We start from the raw sequence: 15,763 nt of genomic DNA, 5'->3' as shown, positions 1-15,763 counted from the left end.
CAAAGAACCTGAAAAACAACATTTCTATTATTTGAAACAGCTAATCCGTGTAGCTCTTGAATTTCCACAGTTATCATGAAAAGCTACAGGCCTAATAAAGATAAAACTTCCCAAGTAACCATGTAATCAACTTCCATCTGAATGCACTAGTGTACTTACTTGACTTTGATGATAATGAGATTAAAGTAACATGCTGGATATGACAATTGTTGGAGGAAAAAAAAAAAAAAACAACTGGAAAGATTAACTTATCATTCTCTGAAAATGACAGGTTTCTTTTGATGCTCTATCAGTATTTCCATCCATGTGGTCCAAGTAAAATTGTAAAAGGCATTCTAGTGTGTGACGTTCATATAAATGAACGAACATAATCCAGCATTTGCAAGCGTATTTTTAAACGTCATTTAGGCAGCAGCGCATCTTCTACTGATTGTGTGTCAACGGTGGCCTGCGGTGGTCACTTACTAGAATTGGTGCTGTCGTCCTTGGTCCCATCGAGAGCTCCATCCGGGTGCATCTGCAAGTAGTAGCCTTGCCTGCAATATAACCTGGTCACTATACCCTTGAGCTGGGGATCTGAAAGGCAAACAGAGCGGTCGTGAGCCTCACAACGTGTCGCAGCAGAACTTTTTTCTTTTCTGTTTCTTTTCTCTCTTTTTCAGAAGTAAGAGGGTATTTTATAGAAGTAGCACCTTTTATGTTACGTTTCCCAGATTCCTCCGTATTTATCCAACCTGAAATAGGCTAATCACAGAAGGTGGAGAAAACGTAGTCTTAAGCTGGCATTTCTCCACTGCAGACCACAGGTCATTATATGAAACTAATATGTGTGTATTCAAATTATTAGTTAAAACAATTAAGCTACTTAATCTGTTCCTTTAATTATTAAGTCCTAAACTAACTAGTTTAAGAGTTTAATATTATTCAGGATGGCAGGAGGAGAGTTTAACAAACTTCTGGCTTTAAGAAACCTTATTAAAGGCTTTTTAATGGATTTTTCTTTTTACTTTATTTGACAAGTAATCCCAAAATGTGAAAACTCTATATTAAAAAAAAAGTCATACTAACATTTGGTACACATCCTTAGAAAAAGCCCCCACTTGGAGAACGTTTCCTTGATGTCTAAAGGGCCACCCAAGCTGGGTGGAAGCCCCTGTGGTACTCATGTTTGGTCCACAGGAAGTGGGAAAATCAACTCCTGCACTCAGGGCGAGGCCCAGGAGCAAACCTCCGCTCTCTGGCCATCATCTGGACAAATCAGAGGCATTGAACACATAGCCCTACTGACTTATATAAATTATGTAACTAGAAAAACTGTACAATTATACAATATGGATTTGGATTCTTGGCCAAAATGGCTTGAGGTTGAGGACAGCGGAAGTGTATTAAAACCAAAAGGGATATTATATGGTAACAGACTTCTCATTAGATGACTCATCGAGAAGATAGCCATGCTAGTGATCCAGGGTGTCACAGAGAGCCAGTTGTACCTTTGAAAATAAATATTTGCATGTGGTTTTGAAAGGTTGTTCCCATCTCCTGATCCTATTTGATGGAGGACAACAGAATCCTCCCCATGGCAACCGGCATCTCCCCACAACCCCTGAATGGGACGTGCAAACACGATTATGCTGTCAAAACAGTAGGATGTTACAGAATGATGAAACAGAATGACTTCAAATTAACATAAAAATATGGATTTGCAAACAGGTGAACCCCCTAAAAATGCAAAAACAAACAAAGAAGCTACTCAGAACAGATACCCTTAGCCTTTTGTTTAGTCCTCAAGAAATTAAAAAGAACCACAGCACCTGTTTCTCTGTACATCTGATGTAACTGATCATTTTTAAAATGATTCCATGGCACACAGATTTTCTTCAAAGATATTCTGATGTTGAAGAAAACCTGGAGAGTCACGCATGAACAGCGCAGCATCACAGCCTCAGTACCATCCAGCACCTCAGAATACAGGCGCTTTTGGAAGAGCAGGATTTTAAAAAGAAACATCTAAGTAATTATTTGCATGTTCCTTGATCTGCAGTGTATAACTTTTAAAACCACGTAATTCTAAGATGCGCATTAGTGGAAAAAAAATTACTCTTGTGCCTTACTCTTCCCGTCCCACGGTAAGATTTGACTAGGCTCTTGATGCTTTGAGTAGGACCGAGGACCTCCAGTTTTGCTGCGTCCTATTTATTCCTGTGCTGAAAATAAGTTGTACAGAAAAAGAAGGGAATAAAAGTGAGAAAGGCAGGAGTAGGGGTGGGGCTTCTCAGCTGCCATGAAAACATACAGAGCATTTTAGAGATTGACAATTTTTCTGCAAAGCCTTTATGTTCCAAATCACTTATTTTTAGTATTCCTGTATTTTAGCTACTATAGCGTCTGGACTTGAATTAAGTAGGTCAGGCAAGGCAATAAAAAGACACAAGTCCCTTCACACTTACACAGGGAGAGCCCTTGTCTTTCGGTTTTTTCTACTAACAAAAAAGATAAGAGAGAACAAGCATCAGCCAGGATGTGGAAAAAAGGGAACCTCTGCGCCTTGTTGGCAGGAATGTAAAATTGATGCAGTCACTGTGGGAAATGGGATGGAGGTTCCTCAAAAATGAAAACTAGGAATATGATCCAGCAATCTCCCTTCTGGGCATATCTGCAAAGGAAATGAGTCAGGGTCCCAAAAAGATATCTGCACCCCCATGTCCATCACAGCATCGTTCACAGTAACGAAGTCATGGGAACAACCTCAGTGTTCACCAGTAGATGAAGGGATAAAAAGTGTGGTGTATATACACAATGGAATGTTACCCAGCCATAAAAAATGAGGACATCCTGCCATTTGTGACCCCACGAGTGAATCTGGAGTGCGTGAGGCTGAGAGCCTGAGTTCTGACCGCGCCTCATTTCTGATAAGAAATGCACAAGTAAAATATGAAGTTGTGTTTTTGAGTTCTTATTTAATTTCAAGAAAAGAAAACCAAATTGATTTCTATTTATCCAGTTTCACATTATTATTTTTAGAAACCGTGATAACATTGATTGTGTTCTTTTCAGGGGCCAGGACCAACTCACTGAATTTTCACCACAACCTACTTAATAGGAAGCCCATTTTGAAGATGAGAAAGTAGAGACACAGAACAAGACAGTAACTGGACAAAGAGTGTATAACTAATATGTGCAAAGCTGGGCTGACATGATCCTGCCCACATAACTACTAAATTATGTGGCCTGTAAAGATCGAACAATTGAACTAAACCATCTTAAAAATCTAAAATAAAATGCAAACTAATCTTTAAAAAAAAAACTGGTTTTCAAGGATTATATCTAGCTGTGTCTAACCCCCAATCCTGCATACTTGGAGCTGAATCTATCATACAAAGCAATAACATACAGTTAAAATGACCAAACTTCTTGAAAATCTCTATTAAGATCTCTCCCACTTTGTCATTGGCCACATTTCTAATAAATCTCTACCCATGAAACCCTCATCAAAATTACAAATTTAACACAGTTAAGTTTAAACTTCCTACAGCATCATTTTCACTTCAATTCCCCCACCTCCACCAATTTCAGAGATAAGTCAGCTCCTGACTTGACTGCTGATGTTAACAGCACCAGTCCCCTAAGACCAACACCACGCCTGCCTTTTTTATTCCACCTCATGAGTTGCTCAATTCATACAGATGCTGTCTTCACAATCTCCCTCACTCTTTTCGCTTTTTCCATTTTCACTGCCAGCAGCAGTCCAGCCCCTCATGGCCTCTCCTAGGTGGTCTCTCCCCCTGCAGGGTGCCTGCTCTATCAGATCCATTGGGTCAAGAATTAAGCAGCAACTCTCCAACATCCAACATCCGTGGAATGACTCACACCTGCAGCAGTGGGGCCCATCCTACTGGCCTGACCTTGGTTTGTACTGTTCCTACGCCATCCTCAGCACACAGCTTGCAACCTGGGTCACTGTGGGCGGCCTGCAAACATCCCATAATCTCCCACATTTCTCCTGTTCCCTTAACCTTCCCTGCCTCAAATACACCCACTTGCATAGAGATGTCCTCTTGTACACCTGTGCACACCCCCCCATGTGCACACACCTTTGCCTAGTTAACTCCTTTTTCTCCTTCCCAAGTTTGGTCCCATCAACACTTCCTCTGGGGCACTTTCCTGACACCTCAGACAAGGTCAGATTCCTCCTTTGAATGCTTTTATGGCAGCACTCTTTATAGGTGAAGACTTTTTAAAACATCGAAATTATTTCATTTTGAAATATTCTAACACATTAATAGATACAGAAAGCCACAGAAACTACATTCAAGTACCCACCACTGAGATAAAACAGATGTTAACATTTTGCTCTGTAATTCATAGTCTTAATTCCACATCTATTTGGGCACTTATATGATTGATGTCTGCCTGCAAACTGGACTGTAAGTTTCACGAGGAAACCTGAAATACATGATATTGCTCCCCACGGCATCTCTCAGGTCTAGATAAAGGAGAGCTATGAAATATACATTTCTTGGATGAGTACTGACAAAGGTGTAGTTTTTCCAGTCATTTCATGTTGCTGGTCAGAGCGAAAACTAGAACAACGTGAAAACCAAGATGGCAATCATAGTAAAGTCTTAAAGATGTCCACAACTTTTGACCAGGTAATTGCACTTTCTGGACTCCTAATTAAAAATAAATCCTTAGTGGTATAAAGTTTTCTGTAACAACATATGTGTATATGACACGAGCATGACTATGTAAAAAATACTGACATAGGGAAAATGAGAGACAGCACACCAAAATGTTAAATATAACTGTACTTTGATGCTATCAGAATATTTATTTTTCAATATTTTATTACTTGCAAAATTACCTATAATGATCGCATAGTAATTTTATGATGCAAATGCAGAAATTTTAATAAATCTATTAATGCCTTTGAGAAAGAATTAGTAAAAATGGCATTTCAAACCTATTGGCAAATTATACTGCATACATATATTCAAATAAACTGAATATATTACTATTGTAGATTAACTGGTTGCACCAAATTTTCAAGAATCCCACCTAATATTTTCTCTTTGTGCAGAACCACATGTCTATAAAATCTTTACTGTGATCCTTATTTATACAATTGGCCATTGTGCAATGTGGCCATTTAGAGCTTAAAGTCACTCTTTCAAATAATTAAAACAAAAGGAAAAAAACCTCCCCCCTCAGCCAAAAGTATGCAAGCAAATAATCACAGCAAATTCAAAACAAAATAACGATTTTACTGAGAAAAAAACACATCAGTTATGGGCAGTCTGTCAAAGGCATGTCCAATCTTCTAGATCTACTGTGAATAGAAGGCTATAACCCTTAATTTTTTCACTCTACTTCAAGTAAAAAGCTCAATTTCAGTCCAATATGCGCTGGACAGATCATTTACATGTATTACTGCATGAGTCTGTGAAAGAATAGTTGACAAAAATGGACCCAGAAAATGTCACATGACTGCCAGAATGAACAGGACCCAGACTGCACAGCTATTTAAAGCAACAGTATCCAAAGTGGGGGCCTCTCCCCCAAGAGGACTGCCAAACAGTGCACCACAGGGTGTGAAGACCCAGTATTACAACTTCCTGTTTTTTCAATTATCTCCAAAAACGAAAAAGAACTTAAGCTTCGCTAATATTTAACATGAATTGATACCGATGTCTTCAGACTCACAAGTTACATAAGGTCCTTGAAGTACCTGAGGCAGGTGGGCATCTTATAATTATAATGTGAGGGGCTGACACAGGACACTGTCTCTCAGTCACTGCTCCCAGTGAGTGCTTTGCAATAGGCTGAAGCTTGTGCACTCCTGGTGAAGTGCTTATGAGTTATATTATCTAGTTTAACTAAAGCTAGGATAGTTGGGGGGGGGTGGAATCCCAGAGATAGTATGGATCAAAGGTGATAAAACAAACAAACAAATACACAAAAGTAAAAATCAAGAAAATAGCAAAGATGACATATCTTCTACATGGATTATGTGGTTAAAAATAAGTGTGCAAATAAGGAATAAAAAATCATGACCTATTCAGATCTAACATGAAGTCAGCTAGGAGTTTGAAAATGTTTAGAAGACAATCTGAAATACTTCTACTACAATAAAAACAGAACCTCACCCTAAATGACTATTATGCCTTGAGATATAAAAGAATGAAAATACTGCTTGTGTGAAACAAACTTATACTGAGGCGCATGTTCACTTTTTCATTAAACTGATGAGATAAGAAGGTTTGGGGAAAAAGTACTATAAGAACAAGATTTTGTTTTCAATACTGATATACCCCAAACTCCTACAACTTCAACTTTCAATTAATAACCGAAGGATGAATAAATATCTGAAGTCCTGCACCTATATTGTAGCTAGCCATGTGAAAAATGCAAAATAGTTTTCAATCCATGAAACTGCTACTTCTTTATTCTCTTCTAAAATACTTATGCATTCAGAATATCGACTCTGCTTAAGAAAATATGAAAATTTAGCCTGTCTTAATTATCCTTTTCCTTTTGTTTTGTCTTTTATACTTACTGTGCCTGCACATTTTACTAAAAATATTCTGAGCATACTCCTTGCATGAAACTCTAGACTAACTATGCTCTCTGATATTAATTAAAATAGAAATTATGAAAGCTAATATGCATGTATATCAAGAAAAAAAGATATTTCGTAATATATTAGCCTCAACTCTTAGAACTGAAAGAAATGCAAATCAGTCCAACTGCCTTCAGGTAAAGGGAAAAAAAATACCCAAGATTTTAAATGAAAACAATCACTTTCTCAGAAGTGGATTCATTTAAATCAATCACTGTCACAAATTATTTTCACAAAATGTTCAGGCTGACAAAAGGGAAATCAGGATGATGCTTGGAATAATGTATACATTTAAAATTATTATTTAAATTAAAAATGTACAATATAGCGTGGATTTTTATAGAGCAAATTTATCAATGTACATACACACATACTATGTTTATTTACACAAAAATCTAGGTACTAATTATCAGAGTAGGTTCTTAAATGTCACTCCCCTGTTAGCTATGGAAAAGCATATGTTTTTTTAAACAGGGTGAAAAAGCAGCTTTTGGAATATACATTTTTGTGGCAGATCTAATTAGATTTTGGCACTCCTAGTAGCTGAAAATAGTATTGTGAATAATTTACCCAAAGCCATAAATTACTGTATAATCCAATCATAAAAATAAACCATGCTCAGGAACTCTTCCAAAGGGTTAAAAAAAAAAAAGGGTGAGGCAAGGGCACTGAGGAAAATGATAAATAAGACTAAAAGTGTGAAAAACCTGCTATGCCTTTCCGTTAGTTCCTGAGGACGACAATCAGTTTCCTCCTGGAACTGACCACATGCCGCCTCAGGAGCCCATCACTCTAAGAACCCCGTTTCAGCCATTTCAGAGTTGTTGCTCAACCCACCACTCCAAACCAATGCATTCTCATGTGTGTTGAATTTTAACTGCTGATTCTAGAGCCTAGAATAGCTTCTCCCCCTCTACCTATAAGAACCCTTTGCCTGTAGGTATTAGGGATACAATCTTGCATAAAAATACAGTTCTTGCTCTCAAAGAGCTTGCCGTCTTTTGAGGGGAGGAAGGGAGAACCCGTAGTATGTTTTTATACCAATTGATCATATGTTAAATTACTTGGGTTTACATGTCTACCTGCCCTGAAAATACATTATAAATCTTTTGATAATTTGCATTATATATTATTCAAAATCGTGAATCACTATGCACAGAATAGCAACTCAACAAATATTGATTGAACTGAATTCATTTTCTGTTTTTTTTTAATCTATATATAAGCTCTAAATGGAATTTAAGGCAAAATGCAGCTTTTAATATTATTTAAGAATTAGGAGAGTGGAGTATATTTGAGATAAAGATAAACGTGGGTTTTGAAATGGAAACACCCCAAACTTTAAAATTTTTTTCCAAAAATGATTTTGGCCAGTAAATTTCCTCTAGGTAAAATACATTAATAAAACAATAGTGGGTAAAGCCTTTTCTTGGGGAAATGTTTGAGAAGATCACTAAAAGGAAGGCAGGCAGTGAAGATATCCTGCTTAATACTTGACCCTAAGCTCCAAGAAGCAGACAGACCCTGAGCAGATCTAGGTATCTCGGGGTTCCTGGTGTAGCACTGAACTCTCACTAGCTTTTCAAATATTTAGGGTCTATAAGCTCCAGAAAGAAGCAGATCTTTGAAGCTCAGTCAGAAAAGCACCCCATTCCAATACTATTCAAAATCTTAGCAATACAGTTGTAGTAATATATACTAAATATGTTAAATATATATATTTAGTAATACATACTAAATATGTTAAATTATCAGACTATTCGCTGCTTATTCAGCCAGTCTCTAAATGTTTAGTAACAGCCTTCTTTCTATTTCCTTTTTTAATTAAGAAAACCACTGTGGCAAAAAGGGCTGCAGACCTCCTTTGGAGTCACTGATTCTGAAAGCAAACTGTACCATCTTGAAACATTCACAAGTTCTATCTTTAACTTAAGATACTTTGTCACAATAAAGACACACATGCACACACACACGCACACACACCCCAAATGGCATAGAGTGAAGAAAAAGTTTTTACGTTGCCATATATGTGGCCAAAATCACATCCCTTAATTTTAATAGACAGTCCTTTCACTTCTGGCTGCTTAACACAAAAGCCACCTTATATTTACTATAATACAAAATATAATTGCATATTATAAATATTAATCATGCCTCTCACCATGTTCTTCACAAAGTTTGAGGCTAATCAAACGTAACTGAATGACTTAAGGAACAAAGGCCCAAGAGTATTATTAACATTTGCTAATATTTTGTGGTCAAATACCATAATGAGCAAATTTCAATGCTGGAAATACGACTGAAAAAAAATGTGAATGCAATATGAACCATACCCCACAATCTGAATGAGCTTCGTGATTATGCAGACTTAATATAAACATCTAAATGACTTCTACTTCTGACCAAGATAGAGTAACAAGGACCAGAAGCACTCTCTCATGTGAAACAAAAAATTGACAAATTGAATTCTGCAAGACACTGGACATCATGAAATGAAGGACAGAGGTCTCTGGGAGATGGGAAAGAAATGAGGTGAGCTCTACTATTACCTGACTTTAAAGCCTTAGGAGATAATCCAGGACATGATGAAGGAAGGGGAGCCCACTTGATTCCCTAAATTGAGATGGAGCTGAGTCCAGGGAGACCAAGGCTGTCAGTGTACAGGGTACTGGAGAGGAGAGAGCTACAGAGAGGGAGAACTTCCAAGATCCGCAGAGGGTCTCCTCAAGTATTCAGCTGAGTGCTAATGAACAATTGTGATGAGGAGACCACTCAAGATTGGGGAAAATCACCCAAGAGGCGCAGAGGTAGCAGCTCTTCAAACACTCACAGGACTTGGAAACAGAGCTTAGTCCCAGTAGTCAGACTGGAAAAAAGTCATCATTCATGGGGCACTGAGCAGAATATAAACAAGGGTCTTGCCTCAGTAAGGAGAGGGGAGAGATTAGCTTAGTTTGAGCAATGCTCCAGTCTTACCCACAAATTCTGAAAGCAAGAGCATACTGTTTCCAAGTAACTTAACCCAACCCAGAATAAGCTCAAGTACTTTATAGGAATGCAAAAATATCTAGCAGCCAAGGAGGTAAAATTCAAAACATTTGGAATCCAGGAAGAAAATTACCAGGCATCAAAGAAGCAGGGAGATAGGACCTATAAAAAGGGAAAGAATCAATAATCAAAACTCACCCAGAACTTCCCCAGATGTTAAAATATCAAACAAGGATATGCAAATAGCCATTACAACTATATACATTCCATACATTCAAAAAGTGAAGTACAGACATAGACAATATAAAGACAGCCCAAAACAAACTTCTACAGGTGAAAACGACAGTTTATGAAATTTAAAGAAAAAAATACATGGAGTGAGATTAATGGCAGATTAGATTAACTGCAGAGAAAGAGTTGTGAATTTGAAGACACAGTAATCGAAATGACTCCAGATGAAATCCACAGAGAAAAGAGAACTCTGAAAAGAAAATTAACAGAGCCGAAGAGGGCTGTGGGATGACTTTAAGCAACAGGACATAGGTCTAACTGGAGACTCCAGGACAGAGTAGCAAGAAAGAAAAAATATTCAAAAAAATAATGGCAGGAAAATTTCCAAACTGGTGAAAACTATAAAACCAAAGATCCAAACAGTTGGACAAACGCCAAAGACAGCAAACATGAAGAAGACTACACCACAACACACTATATTCAAAGAACTTAAAACCAGTAACAAAGAGATAATCTTTTTTCCCCTCAAGATCTGTGACTGTTTGGAGAGCAGTGAAGGGACAGGGAGGGGCAGGCGGTCAGGAGTACAAAGGAGCATAAGGAAACTTTTGGGGTGAGGGACATATTTAAAATCTTGAGTGTGATGATGGCTTCATATGCTAAAACTTGTAAAATTGTACACTCTAAATACATACAGATTATTTTATGACTATTACACCTTGGCAGAACTATTCAAAATTAAAGTAAAAGGATAGAAAATAATATATCATGCTAGCAACAATCAAACAATATTAATAAAGGACAAAACAGATTTCAGGGCAAAGAATCTTACAATAATATATAGGGAGGGATCATTTTGTAATGATAAATAAGTCAATTTACTAATACTACGTAACGATCCTGGATATTTATGCATCTACAGTCAGAGGTTCAAATATCTGAAGCGAAAACCAATGGAATTTGAGGGAGAAACAGAAAAACCTCTATTCTCAAAAACTTATGTAACAAATTGATAGAAAATCAGTAAGGATATAGGAAAAAAGTCTAAGGCTTAGGGTATTATATGTTAAATTTAACATTCTCAGTTAGCTCACTACAAAGTATGATTCACCTCTTCCAGAAACTAGAAATGAAATTCCCTAAATGTAAGGAATCTGAAAAACTACTATTTGACTCTTTCAAAGACTTTTCACAGCCAGTCAGAGCTATAGCAGGCCATATTAATTCGCTCTCCAGCTGTCATTACATCACCAGAAGCTGAGGATTAGCGTAACAAAAACTATGATATTAAAGACTCAAGGGCATCTGTTGAAATTAAAGTGCACTATTGTTTAATAAACTTCAGCCTCTCAGTGAAAGTTGTATCGTAATCAGAATTCATCCCTGTGGCATTAACCATGAAAACAGGAATTACAGCCGATGCGTAGTTTTATTAGCTTTCTTAAGAGACGATGTAGAGCAGTAAACTGGGAATTTTGCATTAAAAAAATGATGTTTTTCCTTTTTTTTTTTTTTTTAGCACACATTTGCTTTAGAGCCAGGAAGCATTTCTCTAAATGTATTATGCCAAGAAAATAATCAGGACAGTGGGTAAATTAAAAAAATAATTAAACAACCGCAGGTAACAAAATGATCAGTACATTCTCCAGGGCTGAGGCTCATACATATGGATAGTATTTCAGAGGGGTTATTAAAAAGCCATTTTGCCTGTTCACATCTAGGACAACAGGGAGATCTCCACCCAATCAATGGGTAGAGTTGGCTTGTATGAATTGTTGAAAAGGGTACTGGCGAATGCTTCAAGTTTACTTCCATTCAAGGAAGACGCAAATATCTGAGGTCTGCTTCCTTCTAAAGTTTCTGTCTCAGACTTTTGTCTCCAGTTGCTTCTAGGAGGAGATGCTAGACATAAAAACCCTTTTGTTAACAATATCACTCCTTCCAAAAACTCCAGAGCAGCAGGGTAAGAAGCAGGAAGGAGAAGGCATTCAGAGGTACTCATTCATCATAAGTCAACCTTGTTACTTTTGACTAGAGAGGAAAAACATTGAAGCCAGTGGTTATGAAAATAAGTTAAAACACACACACAACCTCCTGAGATCAAGGTGGAGGTTCCACGAAGGGTGATGTAGAATTTGGTCTTGAATTTAGAGTTCAGTTGTGACCAGGTATATATGTATATATATGCATAGAAAACCCAAAACTTCTGCATGTTTTATCACAAGAAATGGTGCCTCTCCACTATTTTAATTAAGGTTTAAAACAAATGGCAGTTCATAACAATTTTTACAAAGAATCCTTAATAGCACATCAATCACTAAAATTCGAGAATATAGCTACAGGAATCTATCATTTCACATTGGAAAATAAGAGAAGAAATTCTTCCCATACTGTGTTTAAGAGTACTTTCAAAAGCCAAGATATTTAACGTGCTCACTTTGCAGGCATTTTCTGAACCTCAACTATGGTCCAGACTCTTTCCTAGGAGCTGAGAGGAATTTATAGCCAAAGCAGATTACTGTCAATTATTCCCAGCCTCAGTAAGCCAGTGTATGACGTGGGTCCTGAAATAATGAGGCTGCGTGAACAGAAAGGTACCATCCAACGCCGGTTATAATGATAGTGAGGATAAGAACTGTCAATTCCTGAGCATATGCTTTGGGCCAAGAACTACTCTAAGTGCTTTATCTGTTTTAGCCTCGTGAATCTCACGTGGGTGGTGTTGTTATGGCCGCTTTACACATGAGGAAACTGAGGCACAGAGTGGCATGTGACTTGGCCAAGATAACAGAATAAGGAAATGATGGAGCTGGTGTTGGAACCACTGGAGTCTGGCCTCCCAGCCTGTCCCTGCACCACTGAACGCAGCTCTGGCTGAGGACCAAGATGTATTCAGACCACACAGAGGTCACAATGACTCATTCAAAGTACACAGTGAGGGGACACTGATGGATTAGAGGACAGCGCATGACACAGGAGCCCTGGCAAAACTGGAGTAGAGAAGGTTTAATCTGAAAAAGGTGAAACTCAGTTGTTTCCCAATATTTGCCACAAATACTAGAGTGGAATTATCTGCTTTGGAAGACAGAAATAGGACAAGCAAGTAGAGTGGCGCCAAGACTGAATGCCCTTAAATGGGAAGGTTGTGATTGTCATCTCTTTGGTCACCACTGTATTCCAGGGGCCTAGAACAGGGCCTGTCATGCAGTGGGCGCTCAACAAATACATGATTAACATACAGAGAATCGAATTGGTAAGGACAGAGAAGTCCCCAACACTCTCAGCTGCCCGGACTCTCCCACAAAGCAGTGGGCTCCCTGGCTCTGCAAGTGTCAAGAGGCTGGATGGCTCCCTGTTAAGGGAACTGGGACAAGGGAGCTGCTGTTCATGCTCTGATTTCAAGCTTGTTTTAAAAAGTCGTTTATCTGAAGGTACACAACAAACATGAGAAAAAAAAAATTTATTTAAAAAAGTGGAGTCCAGAACCATTTGCAAGGATTGGTTTGGGACCACTGCCCTCCCCGCCCCCCCCCCCCCAGGGAGTAAGGTAAACACCGCCTTTTCCTCTCCCCGGGGGCTGGGCTGGGCAGATCCACAAGAGAGGATGGGGCGGGCGCTTGTGGGGGCTCGTGAGGAGAAAGGAAATGACTTCTTACTAAGCTGTTAAAGAAAAACAGATAAACCTTTGTATTAGAGCAAAGGGTAAACAGTGCACATCTCTGGAGTTGAAGGACTGAGAATGTTTTCATCCCTCACAAAGCAAACTGGGGGGTGTGGAGCTGTACACGAGACAGCATATTTAAGGAGAGCTTGATCTGCTCAAGGCTGGGAGAAAATTTTCACTGGATTATGTATTCAATTTTCTTTTTTTCTTTTTTTTTTTTGCATTTCAATTTTCTTTAAGTTCTACTTTAGCTCTTTGACAAATATAGTTACAGAGTCATAGTGTGCTAATTTAATAAGCAATCTCCCCATTTGGACGTGTTTTCGGGGCGCAGAGTGGGCAGGAGGAAGGGAAGTGGGGGAGCGGGTTGAGAATCAGAGCCTCCTTCCGCCCTCCCCCACCTCTTCCAAATGCACACTTAAGTCTTAAGTCTTGATTTCCTTTGCTTAAATTGGATTTGTGGTTTGTGGCTTTGGCATCAGATCCATACTTTGAATTTCTGGAAAAAAAAAAAAAAAGTAAAAGAAAATGCTGGGAAAGGCACGCCTCAGAGAGCACATTTTGACACCCTCCTTTACAAGTGGCACAGAGAAGGACAACTTCCTCACCCCCACGGGTTCTCTATCCTCACATCCACCCTCCTGCTCTCTTCAGGGCATAAAGTTCCTCTTCACCCAAGAGCCTTTCTGACCTGGAACTGACCTGGTACAGGCCCCTGAAAATATCACAGTGTCCTGGAGAAAAAGCAGAGAGGTCGAGTGCCTGCAACCACCAAAGAGGACGAGATCTGGACGGTTTGCAGCCTACACCTCAGTGAGCCAGGTTTCAAGTGACAAAGAACAGCACAAACAAAACGAAAAGCTGAGCCTGAGAACACCACACTCAGAAACACCACTTAAGTACGTCAGGCCCCTGCCTGCTCTTCTTTTTCTTTTATAATGTCATTTCGTACCGAATAGAAATTCCAACATTTTTACCAGCTTTGAAAACCTGGCTCGGTCCTTCAGCATACAGGTATGGAAACACATGAAAAATTCTTCATTTAATGCCAACTCTGCATGGAAGACAATGTGAGAACCCAAGTCTACAAGAAAATGTATGAAGTTTTCTTTCTTAAAGAACTTACAGTTTTATGTAGACTTCAAGGTAGATTAAATAGAAAACAGATCAACAATAATAGAAGACTTAATATTCATTTATAAATGCTACTGCCCAAAGAAAACTGCCCTCCTGGATAATTGGCTGGAAAGTGTGCAGTGGAGACACACATACTGAGGGCTGTCCCTCTAATCCATGAGGTTAATGGAAGGCTTCAGAGAGAAGGGAAGGCGTGAACCAAATCAGAGATGGCCAGGACATGGGTGATGGCATGGAGCCTGGGGTTCCCAGGTCAGGGGGATGTCACTAAGGGAGAAGCAGTTTCTGAAGGCATTGGGACTGACGGGATGGGTTTGGAAGGTGCAGGGATGCTGGTGGACAAGGCTGATGGCAGTCTGCAGGCAGCTCTGGGCGGACATGAGACTCAAGGCGAGCAACGGGCACGTTGGACAGCTGGGAGATAGTAAGCATGTTTTGTCTGTTTTTTTTCCTTAACTTAAAAGTGATCTCATGTTGTGACATTTTAGAGAATGCTCTCAACTGCAAACTATTACTCTCCACACAGTGAAAGCTGGGTAAAATAACACTGTAAAAATTTAACCTGAGAAATATATTTGGTTGTGTTTCTAAATTTCCAAATCCAAAATTTTAAGCTTTGCTGTAGAGAATGTCAGTGTGTTAGCAGCGTGTGTGTGTGTGTGTAATGAAATTTAAAGGCTGGTTTTGGTCTAGTAATGGAAGACTTTGTGAATGCTGTGATTTTAGTCATTTAAGATCATTCTTATTGACATTTCCAGGGGGGATTAATAAAATAATATTTTAAGCAAGCTTACTCTGTTGCTTCATGAAGAGAGAGAAGGTAACAAGATCATTAATAGAAAAAAAGCTTTAAATGCTTATCAATATTTTTCTGAAATGTGCTCATAGAAACTAAAAATATTAGTGTCTCTCTGATCAACTCAAAGGCAGACAAATTTAAAAGGCCATGTCTTCTTTTGGAGATTACTTTTGGATGAAAAAACAGCAACAAAAAATACGTCTTAAAAGATATATTTCTACTTACTCATGTACAAGAGTAGGCAAGCCTCAAGGGGATTATCAGATAAAAAAGTTTAACTCTCATGACGACTGATTTAGTGCAGAAACAGATGAAAAAACTCTGAGTT

The 15,763-nt window shown here is 38.6% G+C and overlaps 1 protein-coding gene across 5 annotated transcripts in view; it reads right to left on the bottom strand.

Moving 5' to 3' along the window:
* The window catches only part of FGF14 (fibroblast growth factor 14), a 534,916-nt gene that overhangs the window by 108,750 nt on the left and 410,403 nt on the right, over positions 1-15,763 (bottom strand). For all 5 annotated transcript variants that reach the window (XM_006195189.3, XM_032496712.1, XM_032496713.1 and 2 more), the window contains one exon: positions 466-576. In XM_006195189.3, the coding sequence (XP_006195251.1) occupies positions 466-576 (111 nt within the window). The remainder of the gene's footprint in view (positions 1-465; positions 577-15,763) is intronic.

The sequence above is a fragment of the Camelus ferus genome, chromosome 14 (genome assembly GCF_009834535.1).
Source record: "Camelus ferus isolate YT-003-E chromosome 14, BCGSAC_Cfer_1.0, whole genome shotgun sequence".
NCBI lineage: Eukaryota > Metazoa > Chordata > Mammalia > Artiodactyla > Camelidae > Camelus > Camelus ferus.
Note: the sequence above shows the minus strand (reverse complement) of the source record. Positions and strands in the feature narration are given on the sequence as shown.